The sequence below is a fragment of the Anticarsia gemmatalis genome, chromosome 13 (genome assembly GCF_050436995.1).
Source record: "Anticarsia gemmatalis isolate Benzon Research Colony breed Stoneville strain chromosome 13, ilAntGemm2 primary, whole genome shotgun sequence".
In the NCBI taxonomy this organism is placed as follows: Eukaryota; Metazoa; Arthropoda; class Insecta; order Lepidoptera; family Erebidae; genus Anticarsia; species Anticarsia gemmatalis.
The window spans coordinates 815,468-834,420 of NC_134757.1; the positions used below are offsets into that span (position 1 = coordinate 815,468).

The window sequence follows — 18,953 nt, forward strand, 5'->3', positions numbered from 1 at the left end:
CAAAGAAAATCCTGCTTAATTTCGCTAGATATTCACAGTTGTAGTAGCTATCTAAGAAATTTACTGAAGAGACAAAAAATCCTGCGCATTTTCGTTGAGTGTATCTGCAACTTATATTTTTAGTATCTAAATAGCTTTTAAGATGTACACAGACTAGTGTGTTACCGCATAGAGTAACTATATCGATCTGTTTGCGACACTTCTAAAGGCTGGCGTAATTTTTTCGGCATTATGTCTGCCGCAGGTGCGAATAATCTTCTATGAGGCTCGTATGTGGGTAGTTTTACATTTCCATATGCTGAATTATGAAATAACGTGCACCTGCAAACGGAAACGTAACTGTATGAGCTTTTATTGAATAAATAAAGAAGACTATGTATTATTTTAAAGTTTTGTACTGACTGCTAACGAAACAACACTAAAGAAACTGGAATCGCAACCCAAAATGCAAACGTATCCGACTTTTTACGTATAAAAATGAGGCTACTTAATTATTATTAACATTTGATCATGCGTTTTCACAAGTGAAGGGGCACTTATGACCTTTTGAAAACTGCACCCTTTTCCTACTTCAAAAGTCAAAGCCATAGGCCATCGTGCACGCACACTATCACTTTCAACCCCTTCTCTACTCAGCCTTTTACCCCTAACCATTTCTTTTTCACCTTTTGAACACGTTCGTTCCTCTTTCACAAAAGACCTAGTATGATGCAGTTAGGGCCACAAGTGGCAATTGGAACCCTTTAAGCGGTGGGTTAGTATTGCAAGGAGTAATTTCAATCTACTAGCGCAGTAGAAACTATTTTTATTTGTAATAAATACATACTACATGCATCGTACCACGTGGCGTTCTTTGATTTCTGTTTTACTCCTACGGGAAAAAGACGTGATAAAAAACGCTAGACTTAATTTTGTGGTTCAGGGTACTTGACAAGGGTATACCTTATTAATGTCGCAATTAAAATAAATAATTTGGAAAAGGACACGTTTCACACTACAAAGACAAAATTATGTCTTTTAATTGTATATTTAGTAAGATCCTCAAACGGTATTCTGTATTTGAAGAATTGGCAATCGGCATAACAACTACTTTAACGATTATGCTACAGGCTAGTCGAACAAAAGCCTCCTTCGATACTTGTGTAACCAGCTTTACAACGAAATTGCTCACGTACACTCAACTATTTACAATGTATTAGACCACTTTGATCGCTAATATTTCAGTAGTAGTGCTTCAAGCTTATATGGTTATAGGCCGGGCAGACTTCCAAGCTAGGTTTATTGATGTGGATGTTCCAAGCATATTGTAGACTGTAGTAGGTAATTGGCTCAATTCAATGCTATATTATGTATGTAAGTTATTTGTATTCTGGTATTGCTTTTGCCAATTTGTACGGGTTGTAGTCTATCGGCTATTTTCTACAATCTTCAATAAGAAATAATACTAAAGAAGGTTCTTCCTCTCGATATTTGAAACGAAATTTAATGAAGGAAGGAACAAACGATATAATTTTTATCTTTTTGCTGAATCTTAATTTTGTCGTAGTAAGCAAACCGCCTTCGTAGGAGCAAGGAGGAGCATGATTGCACATATTAGGGAATTTCTGAGGAAAAAGGAAAGATTTGTCCTGCAGTGGGGCACCACATAGGCAGTATCAAAGAGAGCATACCTTCCCTTCTTATTTCTTGCACCACAAGATACACGGAATGTTATCAAATATTCCTTAGAGAGCTCCAGTAACACAATTCCATGCAAAGATTCACACCTGCGGTACAGTAAGTGTCTACATGAGAGGTGAAAATAAAATCATTTACAAAGTGCTTCCACTACAAGGCGTTCGTAAATATTTGATCAGATCACAAAGTTATTAGATTTGAGAATCCATTCACGAGGCGAGTGACATTCAATAAATGTGTCGACGTCGTTCACGCGTGTAGGTCAAATTCCTCACAGTGTTACAAGTATTTATGTATTGTGCCGAGAATTTGTGTGAAATATGTGCTTGTATGCAGATTCGTTTGATGTCAAAGCGCTGAATTTTGGGTTAGGGGTTTAATCTGTTAGATTTTTATCTCATTTTGATACTAGGTTCTAACTTTCGAATAAATTTGTTCATAATTTTACAGAAAATAATTCCAATAAGTGAAACATAAAACAGTCCTTTAACCCTACGAAGCATTTCTATCTAGGAATACAGTAGTAAAATCATTCTCCCAGCATCGTACCTATGTACGCAGAAAGCTGGATCCTTATTTTTTCAATTTGTTACACGAACTACTCTCAAAAACAAAGCCCAGCCTAATAGCCCATTAAATATCCTTAAAATTCCCGTGGGAAACGGGATTTATGAGCCATAGACCTTTGTGAAGGTAAATATACATTATAGCATTTACTAATAAAACATGGAGCTATTTTGTTAGAAAAGAATTTATGTAGCTTAGCGAGCACGTAGGAAGAGTTAGCCAGGTAAAAGTTAAGATTAAGTATTTTAGAGTATTGTAATAGTGTTAAAACATACTATAAAATAATTATGATGACGATGTAGAAGCACACACACGTCAAGTGCTTTTATTTTTCATAGAAAATGATGTCTCAAGCTTTTAACATATTTTTATCTGCAAAGCCGTAAAAATCTTGTCTGATAATGCCAAAGGTTTTTAGATACCCAGAAGGGATTTTAAACAAATGTGACATTCAAATTAAAGGTACCCAGGCCTTGCAGTTATAATAAAAATTAATAAAATAATGTGTTTATAAGCATTAGAACTAAAATATATTTTGGGCTTTACAAATTTTGTGTAAAAATTCCCACGTTACGCTGCAAGCTCATATGTGTTTGCCAGACGTAACTTATTATTTTGAATCGTAAACGATTGCAAAGTGGCACAATAGCTCGTAAAATTCTATCGAACAAAGGTGCAACATTCGTCACGAGGGTTATGTAAAATATGTATGGAAAGGGTTTCGTAAATGGATTTTGGTAAGGCTTCTGATAGAGTCGCACACATCAATTTGTAAAATCTAGGTAATTGGGAGCTTTTCGTTTTCTTTTCTTATTTGACGTTTTAGAGAACTATCTGCTTCGTAAGGACTGTTTTACTAAACGTGGAAAGGGTTTCGTAAATGGATTTGGGTATGGCTTTTGATAGAGTCGCACACGTCAATTTGTAGAATCTAGCTAATTGGTAGGTTTTTGTTTTCTTTTCTTTATTTATGGACGTTTTTAAAGAACTATCTGCTTTTTTTATTTAACGTGAAAAGGGTTTTGTAAATGGATTTGGGTAAGGCCTTTGATTGTGTCGATCACATCGATTTGTTAAGAGTAAGTGATTTGAGGCTGGTGTTTCGTTTTGTCTTTATTTATTTGGGTCTGTGTCTCCACAGTTAGTGAAGACAATCCTATTGAAGGTAGATAAAGGACGTGCTGTCTTGAAAAGATTCATCACGTCTTTAGGTCCTTAGCTTGAACTGTAATTGTCTTTTTGATTTTGATAATAATTTACTTGTATTTTTTTCATTACTTGAGTTTTCTTTTCAATATAATTTAAGACTGTCTCATGGTGTAGGTGTCAATGCACCCCAAGTACCTACTACTTTTGTGCCAGTGTCACTGAACTGAAATATTACCTGTGTGTTTATCTATTTAATCTTATCTTTATTATTTCATCCATATGTGGACAGTGATAGTAATCTAGCTGTTAATTTCCTTATCCGAGTCTGGTTATAAACACTCCAAATAAATTGCTTTATATTGATGGCTTACTTTGTGTAAAAGTGAAGGATTAGTTATCTCATTGCAAACAGGAATCAAAAAACGCCGGTGAATGTGTATGAGTCCAAATACCTCTAACGCTTTAAAAGATAATTTTCCCTTGACCTATCTGTCTCCTTGTTCGATTAAAGTATCCTATATACTTTTCTATCGGTCTCTCTCTATCTACCTAATACTTGCCAATCAACCCAGATAGAAATAAATATTGAGTAAATAAAAAAATTTCGTATTTCGTATTATGTTTAACAAATTCTAAACTATGGACATAGTTACAGATATACAAAAGTTGAATCTAAGACTATTACACATAAAAAATACCTTTTATCGACTTTCTTGAAACAGAAATACAAGTTTACGGCATCCGGTGATTCCCATTGTCCATATAATTTAATTCTATTGTAGTCGAAAACATCACAGATTGTTATACGCTGTTGCAAGCGCGAGAAATTGCGACATTGTTTTGTATTGCACTCGAAGGTGATTCTCCTTGATCTTGGACATACATTGGAATGGTGACCTTTCCATTCTTTCGATTATGTTGATTATGCCCTGGTGACTCTTCTGCGAAACATTTGGTCCGAGGACGTTACATATTATTATGATTTTCATTGCTATATTGCTTCTGCATAATGTCTTCGTCTCGGGCATTCTGTACCTAAATATATATAACTCAAAGGTGACTGACTGACTGACATAGTGATCTATCGACGCACAGCGTTGAACGGATCGGGCTAAAATTTTGCATGTAGGTAGATGTTATCAGGTAAGCATCCGCTAATAAAGAATTTGTATCAATTCTACCCTCAAGGAGGGATAAAAGTTTGTATGAAAATTTTATCTCAATCACAAAACTGGCGGATGAAGTCGCGGGCAAAAGCTAGCTCTTATATAAGCTGATTGGAATTGTATAAAAACCTGATTAAAAACATTATACATTATGTATTTACTTTCAATATTTAGCATATTGTAACTAGTATCAGACGGCTAAGAAGTTTTTGGTTTTGTAATAGTCTTGTCGTTTTATTAATATAACAACAGGAAGGAATGTTGGTTGAGGAATTTATTTTATCGAGATTTGAACAAGTTTTTCAGTTATGAATTATTTTGAACGAGTTTTGCTATGATTACATTATAAGTAAACAATTAAGTAAGTAGCCACCTAACAATGGTATATAAATGGTATTGTGTTAAAAATGTCATAATTTGGATTGCAATTCTCCATTCTAAGAAATAAAAACTTTTGTATCAATCTGTCATTTAACAAGTTTTCTCCGAAATTCAGTGACACCGCGGTCATTCATCATTCATTAAACGCCTACTCGGCCCACTCATTGATGTTCCGTGTACTCGTATAACAGTGTATTGTATTATATTAAACACAGCTAAAAGTTGAGTTATTACTTAAATGAATAAAATTTGATAATGTTCTGTACGTTAGAAATTGGCGCTCATGGTGATAGAATTTAAAACGAGTAACATACAAGTTGTAAGAATTTACAATGAGTTCGAAACTCACACCCAATTTTTTAAAAGCAAAACAGCAATGGAAAGACATTTAGTGTATTATTTTATTAAGTGTTTCTAGTTTCTCCAAGTATGCTAAGCTGTTATTCTAATAAATTAACGTAGTGTGAAAACCTACAAGTCTCGGTCGTATTCAGTAATAGCCAAAGTTGGAGCAGTAGCACTCAAGCAAATGTTTGTGAACATTTCTACATCGTTCCCAGGAATTTCCAACTACCAACTGTTGGACAATTGCTACAAATCTAGACCTATATTTTAGGTTGTTTACGCGTAGGCTAGATGGTATATTCGGGCTTGGAGCTAGGTCCAATAAGTTAGCTATGTTTTATGATCTTCATACTTCGTTCACAGTCCATTTCATCAGCAGTGCTGGAGTCTATTTCTCTCTCGATCTGTGTCATGCTCCGTAATACTTATTGTCATTGAGTTTAAGATACATAAAATATTCAATACAAGATTGATTTTACTTTAATATTCCTAATGGCCTAATCTTACATGGTTTAGTTTTGTAAATTAAAAGGCGAATTGATTAAAATTCAACGTTAGGCGTTCAAATTCTCAAGACTCCTCATTTAATGGTAGTTCAATAATATTTTTTATATTAAATGCAATTCGATATGGTGTAAAATAAAATAAAATTAACTGCCAGCAACATCACCCAATTTAAAATTTCGTCTATAACGAATATCATATTAAAAGGGGTACAGTAAACACGTGTTAATTAATTAAAAGGAACAGAGCAGAGACGTTAATTGGCTCGTTGTGTTCGTCCATTGATCGCATGACATATTAACTTTATTACTTAATTACTCCACGCGAAATTGGTCGTTGTAAATATTTCTGATGCTATAGCGTGAGAAAATGAAGTTTGTTGACAAACCAATCGTTATTTTATGGCAATAAATTAGTTCTTAAATCCGGGTCAAATATAAACAAGAGCAGACAGACTTATAAACATTTTGCGCTTTCAAAAGTGTTTTCTTAAGATTCGTTTTTTAGTCAGCCAGTTTAGGCTCCGGGTATCGATGTACTGGTATTTAATTTGAAAGTAAACTTATTTTAGCCTCTAAAATATTTATGCAAATACATAGAAATAGACGCCATTACGTGAATTTCATATACTATAGAATAATGTGTACCATTTCCAGCTCACACCTTTCACACCCATATTGTTTTCGACCCCAATAATCCACCATTTTCCTTTATGAATATTACAGAGGCAACTGTGTTAATAAGTAATTCCTCAGTTGTAATTCAGGCTATCGGCCTCAATTCAAAGCTGTGAATTAAGAATTTGTACACGAAAGGAACATTTAGATGTTTATCGCTCTTCTAGGGTTTCTTAGAAACTGGGTTTTGATCGTTAAAATGTAATATGAAGAACAATTGGGAACATTTTGAAGTCTGACCCAAATGTGAAAGTATGTGACTGGCCCCTGTCTGACCTAAACGGGGCTCTAGTTGATCATAACTAACAAACTTTTAAATCTTCAAGTAACCATTGAAATGTAGTTCGTCATGAATCATTTACCAAACGGATACCTCATCGGAATACCTCTCGGATCACCTATATTTGGGTGTATTATCCAAAGAATTACAGACTTACGTTACCTTGTTGTTATGATCCATAACCTAAATATTGCTGATAGTTGCTTTACGTAGGCAATTAAGGCGCCTACAGCCAAACTCTAAACCATGTGCATAAATATACGACAGAAACTGTTAGTTAGTTACGCAAAGCAAGCAAAATCGTGGTGATTCTTGTCCATACAGCAGGCGCTTAAAAGCCTTTATCCTTCACTAGCTGAACCGCGCCACTTCGCTTGCGTCACGTTAGAGAGAATGGTCCCCGTTTTTGTAACATTTTTTACTGGTACTCTGCTCCTATTGGTCGTAGCGTGATGATATAGCCTATAACCTTCCTCAATAAATGGGCTATCTAACACCGAAATAATTTTTCAAATCGGACCAGTAGTTCCTGAGATTAGCGCGTTCAAACAAACAAACAAACTCTTCAGTTGTATAATATTAGTATAGATATAAACTTTCACGAACAAAGATAGCTCAATGTTGCTTGTTCTTTTGTCCCCAGGCATACGAGAGGCGGTTCCCGAACTGCCCCCAGATCCCGGTGGTGCTGGAGTGTGTCATCACTGAGGACAGCTGGTCCGTGGACGATTCACAGCGACAGACCACCAGACGATGCCAGCTCAACGTCGAAGCTCCTTATTTACTTAAGAAGGTAATGAAGAGTGTCATTAGGTATATCTTAAGATTGATGACCTTCTTAAAATGGCCCAGAAGATTTGCTAAGTTAATCTACAGGGAGACTTTAATAGTCTAGCTTGATAGAATGCATAATGATTATAATGGTTTTTAAAAGTGCAAATACTCTTTACATTTTGTATAGTTTACACCGTATACTCGTGCTATAATTTTCTCAATAAGCTTATGGTGAAAATTGATCTCAAAGTTGAACAGTCCTGAGATAGGGTTTGGTTTAGATAATAGTTTTATTTTATGTTCTTGCGCCTGTTATGCATAATCATTATCTCTTGCAGATGATCGGCGTCGACTACGTATACTTCATACAGAAGAACAGCTTAGACCTCAAGAGCAGGGTGCTTGAGATCGAAGCTACTAACGAGACCTTCGCCTCCAGGGTACAGGTCCTCGAGAAATGCAAATATTATGTGAGTACCCACCATATTATTTTGAGCCCTAATTGGATTTGTTAGTGGCCCTGTTTGTGAAAGATGTATGTCTGCAATATGAATGAGACAAGCTTAGGAGTGTAGTGGGGTACTGAAGAAGGGCCTTTTAGTCAAATTTGATAGTAGCAGGCAGAATAGATAGATAGATTGTTCCTAAAGTTGTTTTTGTCACTCGAACACCGAGGTACCCGAAGTAAATGATTTATTTGTTAAAGCAAAGAATTAATACAAATGCGATTGATTTTATTCGGTACTATTTCTCCTAGGAAGTGCGTATTATTACAACGCCTTTTAACGTGAAATATATTATTTTTGTAGAAATGTTGTTATTCCTGTATCCGTTGAGCCTTCTAATATAATAAGCAAAGATTCCTAGTAATCCAATTTTACCTAAATAATCCTTACATTTCATTTGATAAGGTGTTGTCTTCTCATTACAACTTCATGTTTTGATATACAAGAGGATTTATTTCGTGGAATACAGATACAATTACGTCAGCGCTTGATAAGGGTCTGGATCGTAAAAACTTCCTTCATTTTATACCTCCTGTGGTTTGCACACCTTAGCTTAAATAATAGAGGGATTACTTTAACAAACAGACTTCTAGCCATGGTTTTGCTTGGAAAGAAATGACGTTACGAGACAGAAGGTCTGTGGCACACCCTGGCTAATCAGGTGCTGTAATTTTATTCGTGTTTAAAGACTGGGCCGGTTTAAAACGCTTGTAAGTTGTAACCCATAAGCCACACTAGCACGATGCGTCTCGCGCATGTGATAAACTTACAAAAAATTGCAGCAGAAGGTGCCACATTGATGCTGGTGGGGTAGATTATACTTGTTTTCACTTATGAATTCTGCGAACAATTCTCCTGTATTAGTAAGCGGTCGCCGTAGCGTGGTTTAAAACATTATCTATATTTTTGTTCGGCAATATTTCTTACATTCCCTCCATTCTTCTATTTACTTGGCTATTGCAGTTTCAATGATAATTAAGCTATGTTTTAGCCTGGATTCGTAAAGCAGTAATTAACATTATTTCCACTGGTATTCATTACCAAATTGAAGGAAGGAAACGAATAATTTTGTTTAATTTATAACCAGTATTTTGGGGATCTGCATTTGTAGAAATAAAACTATACATACAAACATTTATTTTCTGTAAAGCTGTAGTTGAATTAGTCTAGTAACCCCCGGTTTCTGAGTACATTTAGCGGTAGTTTATCTGTTCAATAGCGTCAAACTCATACAAAAAACGTACGTAAGTCATTTAAGTTTGAACAATATTTGTTACCAATACCATTTCTCTTATATTGTAAAATGGATTACCTCAGTTGAAAACTATACTCCCCTAGCAGAAACCCTGGGGGAAAAGCTGCAAATTCACTAGTTTTGGTGTACAAATGACGTCGAAACTCCCTGCAGTATTACGGCTAATTGTTTCATTATTGATTAACGTGACTAAACTAAAAGCATTTTGCTATTAATATTATCGTCAAAGAATTTTGCTTTGCAATAGAAATACTTTAAGCTTTTTACATCATATTTGTTTATTTCTATTATCTATACTTAATATATATAATATTATAAAGCTGAAGAGTTTGTTTGTTTGTTTGAACGCGCTAATCTCAGAAACTACTGGTCCGATTTGAAAAAATATTTCAGTGTTAGATAGCCCATTTATCGAGGAAGGTTATAGGCTATATATCATCACGCTACGACCAGTAATAGCAGAGTACCAGTAAAAAATGTTAGAAAAACGGGGAAATATTTGACCCATTCTCTCTTATGTGACGCAGGTGAATTTGCGCGGGTCAGCTAGTTATGAATAGAATTCATTTCACGTTTCACGCGGAAACTCACAAATCTCTAGAGGCGGTAAAATAATGGCGGCAGGCGGCGGCGTAAGCAGAACCCGATAACATACAGACCAGTTCATACTTAACCAAAACTAGATATTTATCGAACTTTATCCATTACAAAATCGGTGGGAAGCTGCTAATTTACGAGTAAATGATCAATTAATAGTGCAATATTGTGAGGAAGGTGCATAAAGGAAGCTATAAGTATTCAGACTTCATTATACATGTGATGCAACGATAGAAAGTGTGCACGCGATGGCTGGACGCCTTCTGCCAGCGGTCAGCTTGTGGAATAACTGGACGAGCCCGTTATATGGGTCGATTCACTAGTGATTAGCTGTTATGAAATAGATTAGTTGGTAGTTAGATTGGTAAAAATGCGAGTGGCTTTACGTTGTTAAATGTAGTTTGGTGTGAGAGCGACGGTAGTCTGCGAAAAAATGGATAGGAATGTGTGAATGGTCTTGCAGGGACTTGCAAAGACACGAAATAAACTAATTTGGTTGCGTATTTAAAGCAACTATGAAAATACACAACAGAACTTTAGTTGTTCCAATAAATCGTTAACGTATAAATGCTATTTTGTTATATTATATTACTTGATTAGATTCATTAGTAGAGATACAACTTTGTTTTAAAATTATTTGATTTATTTATTCGTTGTATATTTTAAAAATTAGTCTGTCAATATTTATTAGTTCCCAGTGCCTACGATCAATCAGAATTTAGCAAACTCCCCCATTCCCAATCAGTATAACTCAATTTTACCGAATTACCTTTTTCACCTTTCATTACATTCTAATTTGTCAACGTCAATCACGGAGTTTTCGCAAATCAGGACTTCCAGTCGACTGCCTGTTCGATGTCAATAACAAAAACTGGAGCAGGTGTCGAACCTGTTACCCCGGGCCGGTTCACACAATGTCACATTGAGATTTTATTACAAAACTTGTCCGTAACAAAAAGAAAAATTGTTTAAAAATGTCAACGAACTTGGCATTCTAAAATATAGGTACGATGTTGAACAAAAATGTTTGTTTTGAAAGTAGTCTGTCCTTGGGATTCTTTATCTTTTTGATCAGATGTAGTGCAGAGGAATGATAAAGCTCAATATCAAATCATGTTAGGATTTTTGAATGGAATGTTTGCACATTTATTTGTCTAGGATTTGATGTGTGAGAAATAAAAGCGACGACAGATTTGATGAGTGAAAGAGTAGAGTGGAAGAAAAAACCTTGTGGTATCGAAGACACATAGCGTGGAATTAAATCAAGGCACTGATGATGTTTAAAGAACGACAAGACGTTACTTAAAAGTTATATAAAGGAAATAGGGCGAGAGGTAAAACCTAAGATAGCTGTAAGAACAAAACATATCCTGTAGAGGACGATGATGACGGAAGATGAGCACGATTTTCGTAAAGTCGTATATAGGAAAGATGCCGAAAACACTAAGAATGTGTTTTTTGTATAGATATAAGTAGTTCAAATTATAATGATACGTATTGCTAGGCTATAACCTATCTTGTAGACAAATATCCTTAGAGCTTAAACCTAATTATTTCTACACGAATCAATCATATCAATAGCAGTGTTTAAATGCAAATGAATGATAATTACATCGAGTTTTTTTTGTTTGTCGTGTTTATTTATGTATGTTAATCGGTTTGTATGGAATTTTAATTGGAACAGACACGTGATTGTTACATGGATTGCATGTGGCCATGTCGTGGTGGAACTATGGTCTGTGAACCTTCGACTTCGTCCACGATGAAAGATATCTGGGGGCACGGAAGTGCCCCCGCAAGTCGAGTAAAAAAAAAGCGGCACGGCCGTAACATCCTTTTCTCGAAGCAATTCGGGCTACTTTTGACACCCCTATAATTTCGTTGTGGATAAAACAAGAAGCCTGGATTTTCAGCAACTAATCAGTCATTGTATAAACACGGTATATTTAAAATTTCAGTCAATTTGAACCAGTAGTTTAAGAATGACAACTTGTTAAAATTTTGAATTTTGTCACTCACTGATTCACTGACTCACTGACTCACCGATCATCAAAAGTCTAAGGTACTTCTAGCAGACTTAGAAGCTTAAAATTTAGAATACAAATAGGGTTTAGTGTTTTTATCATGGGAAAAATTTAATATTTTCTAATTTCGGTCCAGTTTCCTAAATACACCAACTGCAACAATAACTTTGTAATCCCATATAAATGTATAAGATTACAAGGTTATATTTGCAGTTAATGAATTATTATTACTGTAGAAAATAAAATAAATAGGTGTAAATAGGTACCTACTATATGACCTGACCTAACGGGATGGGGTATAGGGTGGGTAAGGGTGTTTAACCCACGAAACTGAACAACATTCCCATAGGAAAATATGTGGAATGATGAAAAAAAACGTCTTTCCATACAAATTGGACTTATGTTCGCTCTTCAAAAAGAAGTGAGATGCCATCAAAAACATTCTGTAAAAACCTCAAGTCTCGCCGTAAAAAGTTGTGAGATCTATATAATACCAAGTCGATTAATCTATTTAGTCTCTACTTAAAGGACCTTCTGTCTTAAGTTATTACGTATGTTATTATCATGCCAATTTAAAAAAAATACCTTTAAAACAAATAGATCGACTTGGTCATCGCAAGAAAACACAAATTCGCCATTAACATTTCAGGAGCATTAACTTCTCGTCGTGCTGTGTAGCGTGATACATACTAATAATCAAATCATGCGATGGCCAGGTCGATCTATTTGTTTTAAAGGTATTTTTTTTAAAATTGGCATGATAATAACATACGTAATAACTTAAGACAGAAGGTCCTTTAAGTAGAGACTAAATAGATTAATCGACTTGGTATTATATAGATCTCACAACTTTTTACGGCGAGACTTGAGGTTTTTACAGAATGTTTTTGATGGCATATTCTTTACCATTTTACATGACGGATTGTAGGTTATACTTAACATATAGTAGAGTATTTTAGTCAAGGATATTGAAGAAATGTAACAATGCAACTGGTTTTTCGAAATCAGTGCATTGGTTTTAAAGATCAGCGCATTTAAATCAGCTATTTAAATTCATTCTGGCCAGGATGATACGCAAAATATAATATCGAATATTTTTTTATCGCGGGCTCTTTAATAACGTCGATAATAAAAAATATTTTTTTATTCAATGATTTTTTAATTACAGCAGTTTTCACATAATATTCAATGTTATACTTATTTATTAGCCAGTTTCCGGTTAATATCAATCCACCTACAAATTTTCTATTCGTCTAATTAGGTTTCCCAAGTACTATTAAATTAATAAGTGCTCTTTAGCTAACAACGCGAAGAATTTCGCTACATCCTCTTGCAGGGGGACATGCCAATCTATATAATTAATGTTTTCATGCACTACTTGAAAACTTTTTAATGAAAATTACACCTTACTGCTGTGCAATAAGATATTATTTGGCACGAAGACAAGGACCCCATTTCGCAAAGAGTCTATGAGTAAAGTTAAGTAGATAGAGTACACACTTCTCTGGTCAGACCGGTAGTATGGGACTGCTGATCTTGAGGTCTATTAGGCTGGGTTCCCGAAAATGGCTTAGTTTTCACTGGGCAAGGGATTTTTCCAGTTTATGTTGAACTTTGCTTAATAATTGTCTGAAGTCTCGATTACGTGCCCGATATAATGGCTATACGTTCGTTTACTTACCAACAACCAAATATAAATACATGTACCTCTGCATACACTTGCGGGTAAAACGAAATTTTACATATACATTTTGCGAATCTGAACTCTATACTCGCCCAATAAGGTTCAAATTGCTTTAATACTTTTTGTATGCAGGGTTAAGCAGCTCTTGGTATTATCAGGTGCTTCGTACATTGAGTTGATTGATACGATACGACAAGGACGTATTTGTTATGTAGGGAACAATGGGTAACCTTGCAGAGGGAAAGTCATTTGGGTAATAAGTCACTTTTATATACTTTGAAGTTGCGAATTTATCAAGATTCAAAGACATTCGGATTTCGTGAACGGATATTTTTGCAGGATTTATAGTGCTTACCTTTAGCTATGTCCTGGGTGCATTGGTGAAGTTTTCCATCTCCGCACCAGATTCGGCTACCGGGAATCGGGAAATCAGGTATCCGAAGGGACTTTTCCCCCGTAAAAAAAAGCAATGTCCTGGATGTGCTAGTTTGAAGCTTGTAGTCAATTTTGGATTGGATTTGAAGACGTTAGTTTCCTTTGTTGTTTGTGTTATACAGAAACAGGAATAATAAACGCGATGACCTGTTTGATTTGGATTATATAAGTCTTGGTTCACAACTGCCTTGCACTTGACTACACTAGAAAATGGCTACCAATCACTTTATTATTATAACTTTTAAAATATAAACACAAAACCCGTTTGATTGTAAAGAGTTACCTAACAAGAAATCCAGTTTTTTCTCTAACCGTCAAAAAAGCTGATTTTTTCTAGTATAAAAAAGTGATACTAAGAACTGGATTCTCTATCACTAAAAAGTAGTTCTAAACACGAAATGTAAAAAAACACTTGTTTCTTTAGCATTTGCCGGTGGGATTATGACGTCACGCTTAACTTAGCGGTACAAATTAGGCGATAGAGGGACGCGCGCGGTTGTCGCGGAGTGTGTTTCATCGGCAAACTTATTGTGAACGAGATTTAGCGTATTTAGGTTTCCGCTACGATACAGCTTAACAAGGTCGACTGGTATATTATTTGAAGGTTTCGGTACCATGTTAAGAGTTGCATTTAAATAAAAGTGCAAAAGAATGAATTATGAGTCGCCTAGTACTTAGCGTTTGAGCAAACTTGTCCGTGCTTCGAAAAAATACGCGAAATGTCGTACAATCTAAATATGGGCTTTTAAGTGTATTGAAAACTTTGTCACCGGATTACTGTACGAAACGAAAGAATTCATATTATTACCATTAATGTGAAACCTATTTGACTGTCGCGTTTTCACGGATAAACCGATTTACAAGAGGTATAGCAATAAAATAGTTTAAGAAACGGCATCAACGTTGGCAAAGTTGCAGGCTCACTGACCCCCGGTTTCTGAAGACATTTAGCGGTAGTTTATCTATTCAATAGCGTTCTTTTTTCATATGAGTTTAAACGTTATGGAATATATAAACCACCGTTAAATATATCCCAGAAAACGGCGGTTAATAAGACTATACGTAGATCCGTAAGCATCTAAATACTGTTATCTTATAACTTTACATCATTGATTTATTTACAACCGTTATTTACATCAGCATTTAAATATAGCTGATATTTAATTATATCTTTATCCTTCTTGTTACATCGCAACAGAATGCATCGCTGCAAAAACTAGTATCATTTATATTATGCATTGATATCAATATTCATATATATTTAATGCAAAAGATACTTATTGCTAAGCTTCCACGGTTAAAGTGCATGAACTTGAATTTAAAATAAACTGTAATGAGGAAGTATATGGGCTATTTATTTTACAGAAATTAGTAAAACTGCCAATCCATACATATACTTAGACTGCAGTCTAAATTGTCAATTACCAATTGTTCTTAACTTTACCTCTGTATACGAAAGTTAAGCAAACCAAGATCGCAATATTTCTTTACATAGGTGTAATAATAAGATTAAAAAAAAAATCAAATTCAGACCGGATCTACAATTTGAAACTACTTTATCACAAAATTTAGTCTGCGAAAAGTCAATTTTGTTTCTCATCTTAGGTCGAACTTTCCTTTAAATCTTGAAGATCAGCTAGTATACAATAATATACAAAGTTAGGGAGATTCAAAGTGCTTCAGTCGAGTACACTCCTGCCTACTCCACGTTTCACAGCGTTCGAGAGGAGGTCTGGCTTCCAATATAATTGCCACCTAACACCCTGTATTATTCTTCAACAGCCTTTGTTTCAAGAAATAGCTAGTGATTTATTTTACTTGAAAATGTAGTGCTTGTATACAGTTGGTAGCACGCTGGGAGGACGATATTTAGCATTGCGAGGGGCTTGCCTGTATGAGATCGGCACTAGGGGAGCGTTGCATAAAGAGAGGCCTACGCAGCAGTGGGTATAATTGGGCTCTGAATGCTGATGATACAGTAAATGTGATCTGCCATAGAATTATTTGGTCAGTTTGACATTTCTCTCGCATGTCATAAGTATACCATAAGATTATGTATTTGTTTTGTAGCTACATCAATGACTGCTTATACTTTGTTTTCCGTTATCAGGTAGAAGGTAGTCGTTTGATGATCTTGACTGAGATCTGCACCAAGCAATAAGACGGTAATATGTAAGAGAAAACAGCGTGTAGGTTTTCACTAAAGCTCAAACAGATTAACTCTGGCAAGATAACTCGTAAATTTTGAAACGGATATTGGACTTTATTGATTTCAGCTGATGTCAAACGTTGGATATTTCTTAACATAATATTCTCTCTTGGTCCAGGTACACCCAGAAAATCCAGAATGGACATGTTTCGAACAGAGTGCGCTATTAGACGTGAAGAACTTCTTTGGACTGGAGAGCACGGTGGAGAAGATTGCCATGAAGCAGTACTCAGCTAACATTGCCAAGGGTTAGTACATTTTAGTAGTCTATTATACCATGCACGCTTCAGCCAGTAACTTCGCACCCATGTACTCAGATTTGAAACAAGCAGAAAATAAAACTATTCGAACTATTAATACTAACTACTACGAAATATTAAAAATGTATAAAGTTAGAAATTAGAACAATGATATAAAGTACCAATGAATAATTTATAAGCAACTTTCCAGTTAGCGAGTTTCCCGAACAATTTCACGGCTTTCCATACTTAATCCTCGAAATGATTCGTTTTAACGTGACCGTATAAGCCGGCTGAGTGCCCAGGTGGTTAAATCTTATTAATGCGAGTTTTTTTTTTATAATAATGTCGAGACTAGATAATCTTAAAAAAAAAGCTATTATTTTCTCGCTATACGAGTTTGAGCTGAATTCTCGTTTTATAAATCAGTTTCAAATGTGTCTCTCTAAAATTTATAACTTAAACTCGGCGTCGACAATCACTATATGCCGGAAGTTTTGACGAGGTCGTGGTATCAAAAAAACTTCAAGTAACTATACAATAAATAAAATATGATTCGAAACTGCAAAAAGTAATCACTCTAGGAAGTTTGTGTTAAATTGAAGATGTCCAAAACCCTTTTATTTGATGAGAAATTTTACGACCCGTTTTAAATTTTAATGTAAATGATAGGTTGAATCAAAATCTTTGTGATTCTCGGTACCATTGAGCCGGGAAGAGTAATCACTTTGTTTCTTCCACCAGGCAAGGAGCTGATCGAAGTATTCATGAAGGAGGTCCACCAGGAAGGCGTGACGGAGCTCAAACCCTGGAGTATGGCAGACCCTTCAAGTAACCGCGAGCTGAGGAGGATAGTCTCGAGAGGAACTGAGCCTCTCTCCCCCAGACCGGTCTCTGAGGCCAAGAAATTCTCCCAACCAGGTTAGTAGAACAATTGATTTTATTATTGTTTGATTTCTTTGTTTTCCTGATACAGGTTGGATATTCTGGAGAATTTCTCTACTGCTCTTTAAGCAATTTTTATGAAGATTTTTACCCGCGAGACTACGGGTACGCGCTATAGTATAAACTACATTTGAGATTGACGATTTATTACTGACGTAAATACCTATTCCTAATCAAACACACTGATATTTTAACATTAGCTGGCTGACGTTTACAAGTAGACAAGAAAGTAATGTGTAGCTGTCGAAATTATTATCTTTTGTTCTGGTAAATGACTAAACCAAACAGCAACAACGAAACTTTAACTTCTATAAAACGATCGATTCTAACTAAGTAGGTATAATATTTCAAAGTGTAACAATAAGGAAGTGTATTGTATTGTCATAACGTATATAGTCCATGCTCAGTGGCCGGTGACAGCGTGATATTGAGGACATCGAAAGTGACTGCCACACTTGGACTAAGTTGTGCATTGTTTGATAGAGCTGTTTGTTTTGTACCCAGTTGACTAGGTGTTATAGTTATAGGACTGTTTTTATGCATTTACTAACGGTTACGACTACCTATATACGTTCGTATGTTTGGATAGAAGATGATTTTTCGATTTCGGAGTCGCTTAGATAACTTTGCGTGTCCAAGATTTTTTGCCTTTATTTTGACCTATAACATTATTGATGATAATGAATGTACCGTAATAACTGTTAACCGTATTAACTTAATATATTTACCATCAATAATACCTAATACGAGTATCGTATACGTACTATTGTACTCGTATAGTACTCTTATTACGTGTTAGTGATGGTAAATGTTTTGAGTTCATACATTTTTAATGCATTAAGGACTTTTAATATATTTATCATCAATGCACGTATAAGATACTCGTATTACGTTCTCCAGGATCCTATGCCTTCGATCAATCATTTTAGGAATTTCGTACTATTCAAAGTAGTATTACTAAGTTTGTTGCATTAAAGATCATTTACTATAATTATTCTTTCACTTTTACACTTACTTTCTCATTGATCTGCCAGTCCTATTACTGTTATAATTAAAATGATTAGCGAGAGATTTAATGAGTCCGCACATAAGTCGCGTTGTACGGAAACTTCCACACTACGTGTAATATCTCACAAATTGTACTAATTGCGTGTCTTCACGGACATACTAATCCTATTAACATAATGATGGTAATTTTATTATAACTGGTCCAGCTATTTACTAGACTCGAAGAGGAAAATATGATAGGTCAATGTCTTTACTACTTTTCCTTAATGCTAGTGTTTTTTCCTTTAATATTATATCAGTGAATTACTGGTAATTATAACATTGATAATTATTATATCAAATCAATTTTAAAACATTATTTGGTTACACCTTCTGTCCTAACCTTAATTACCTGAGGCGTTGCAAAGCATCTAAAGATATTTTTTTGATTAGTAATGAGTTTTTAGATCAACTCTTTATTATTTATCGAACACGTACAAAATCTGTGCCTGTCTAAACATTTACCTATTATATTAGTTTTAATTGAAAAAA

General features: G+C 35.0%; 1 protein-coding gene across 3 annotated transcripts in view; it reads left to right on the top strand.

Moving 5' to 3' along the window:
- retm (real-time) overlaps positions 1-18,953 on the top strand; it is a 108,365-nt gene that overhangs the window by 38,784 nt on the left and 50,628 nt on the right. For 2 of the 3 annotated variants that reach the window (XM_076121535.1, XM_076121536.1), the window contains exons 2-5: positions 7,390-7,539; positions 7,859-7,990; positions 16,349-16,478; positions 17,214-17,390. In XM_076121535.1, coding sequence (XP_075977650.1) covers positions 7,390-7,539; positions 7,859-7,990; positions 16,349-16,478; positions 17,214-17,390 — 589 coding nt within the window. Of the gene's footprint in view, positions 1-7,389; positions 7,540-7,858; positions 7,991-16,348; positions 16,479-17,213; positions 17,391-18,953 lie in introns of those variants that run through there. The other variant, XM_076121538.1, reaches the window with a different exon arrangement.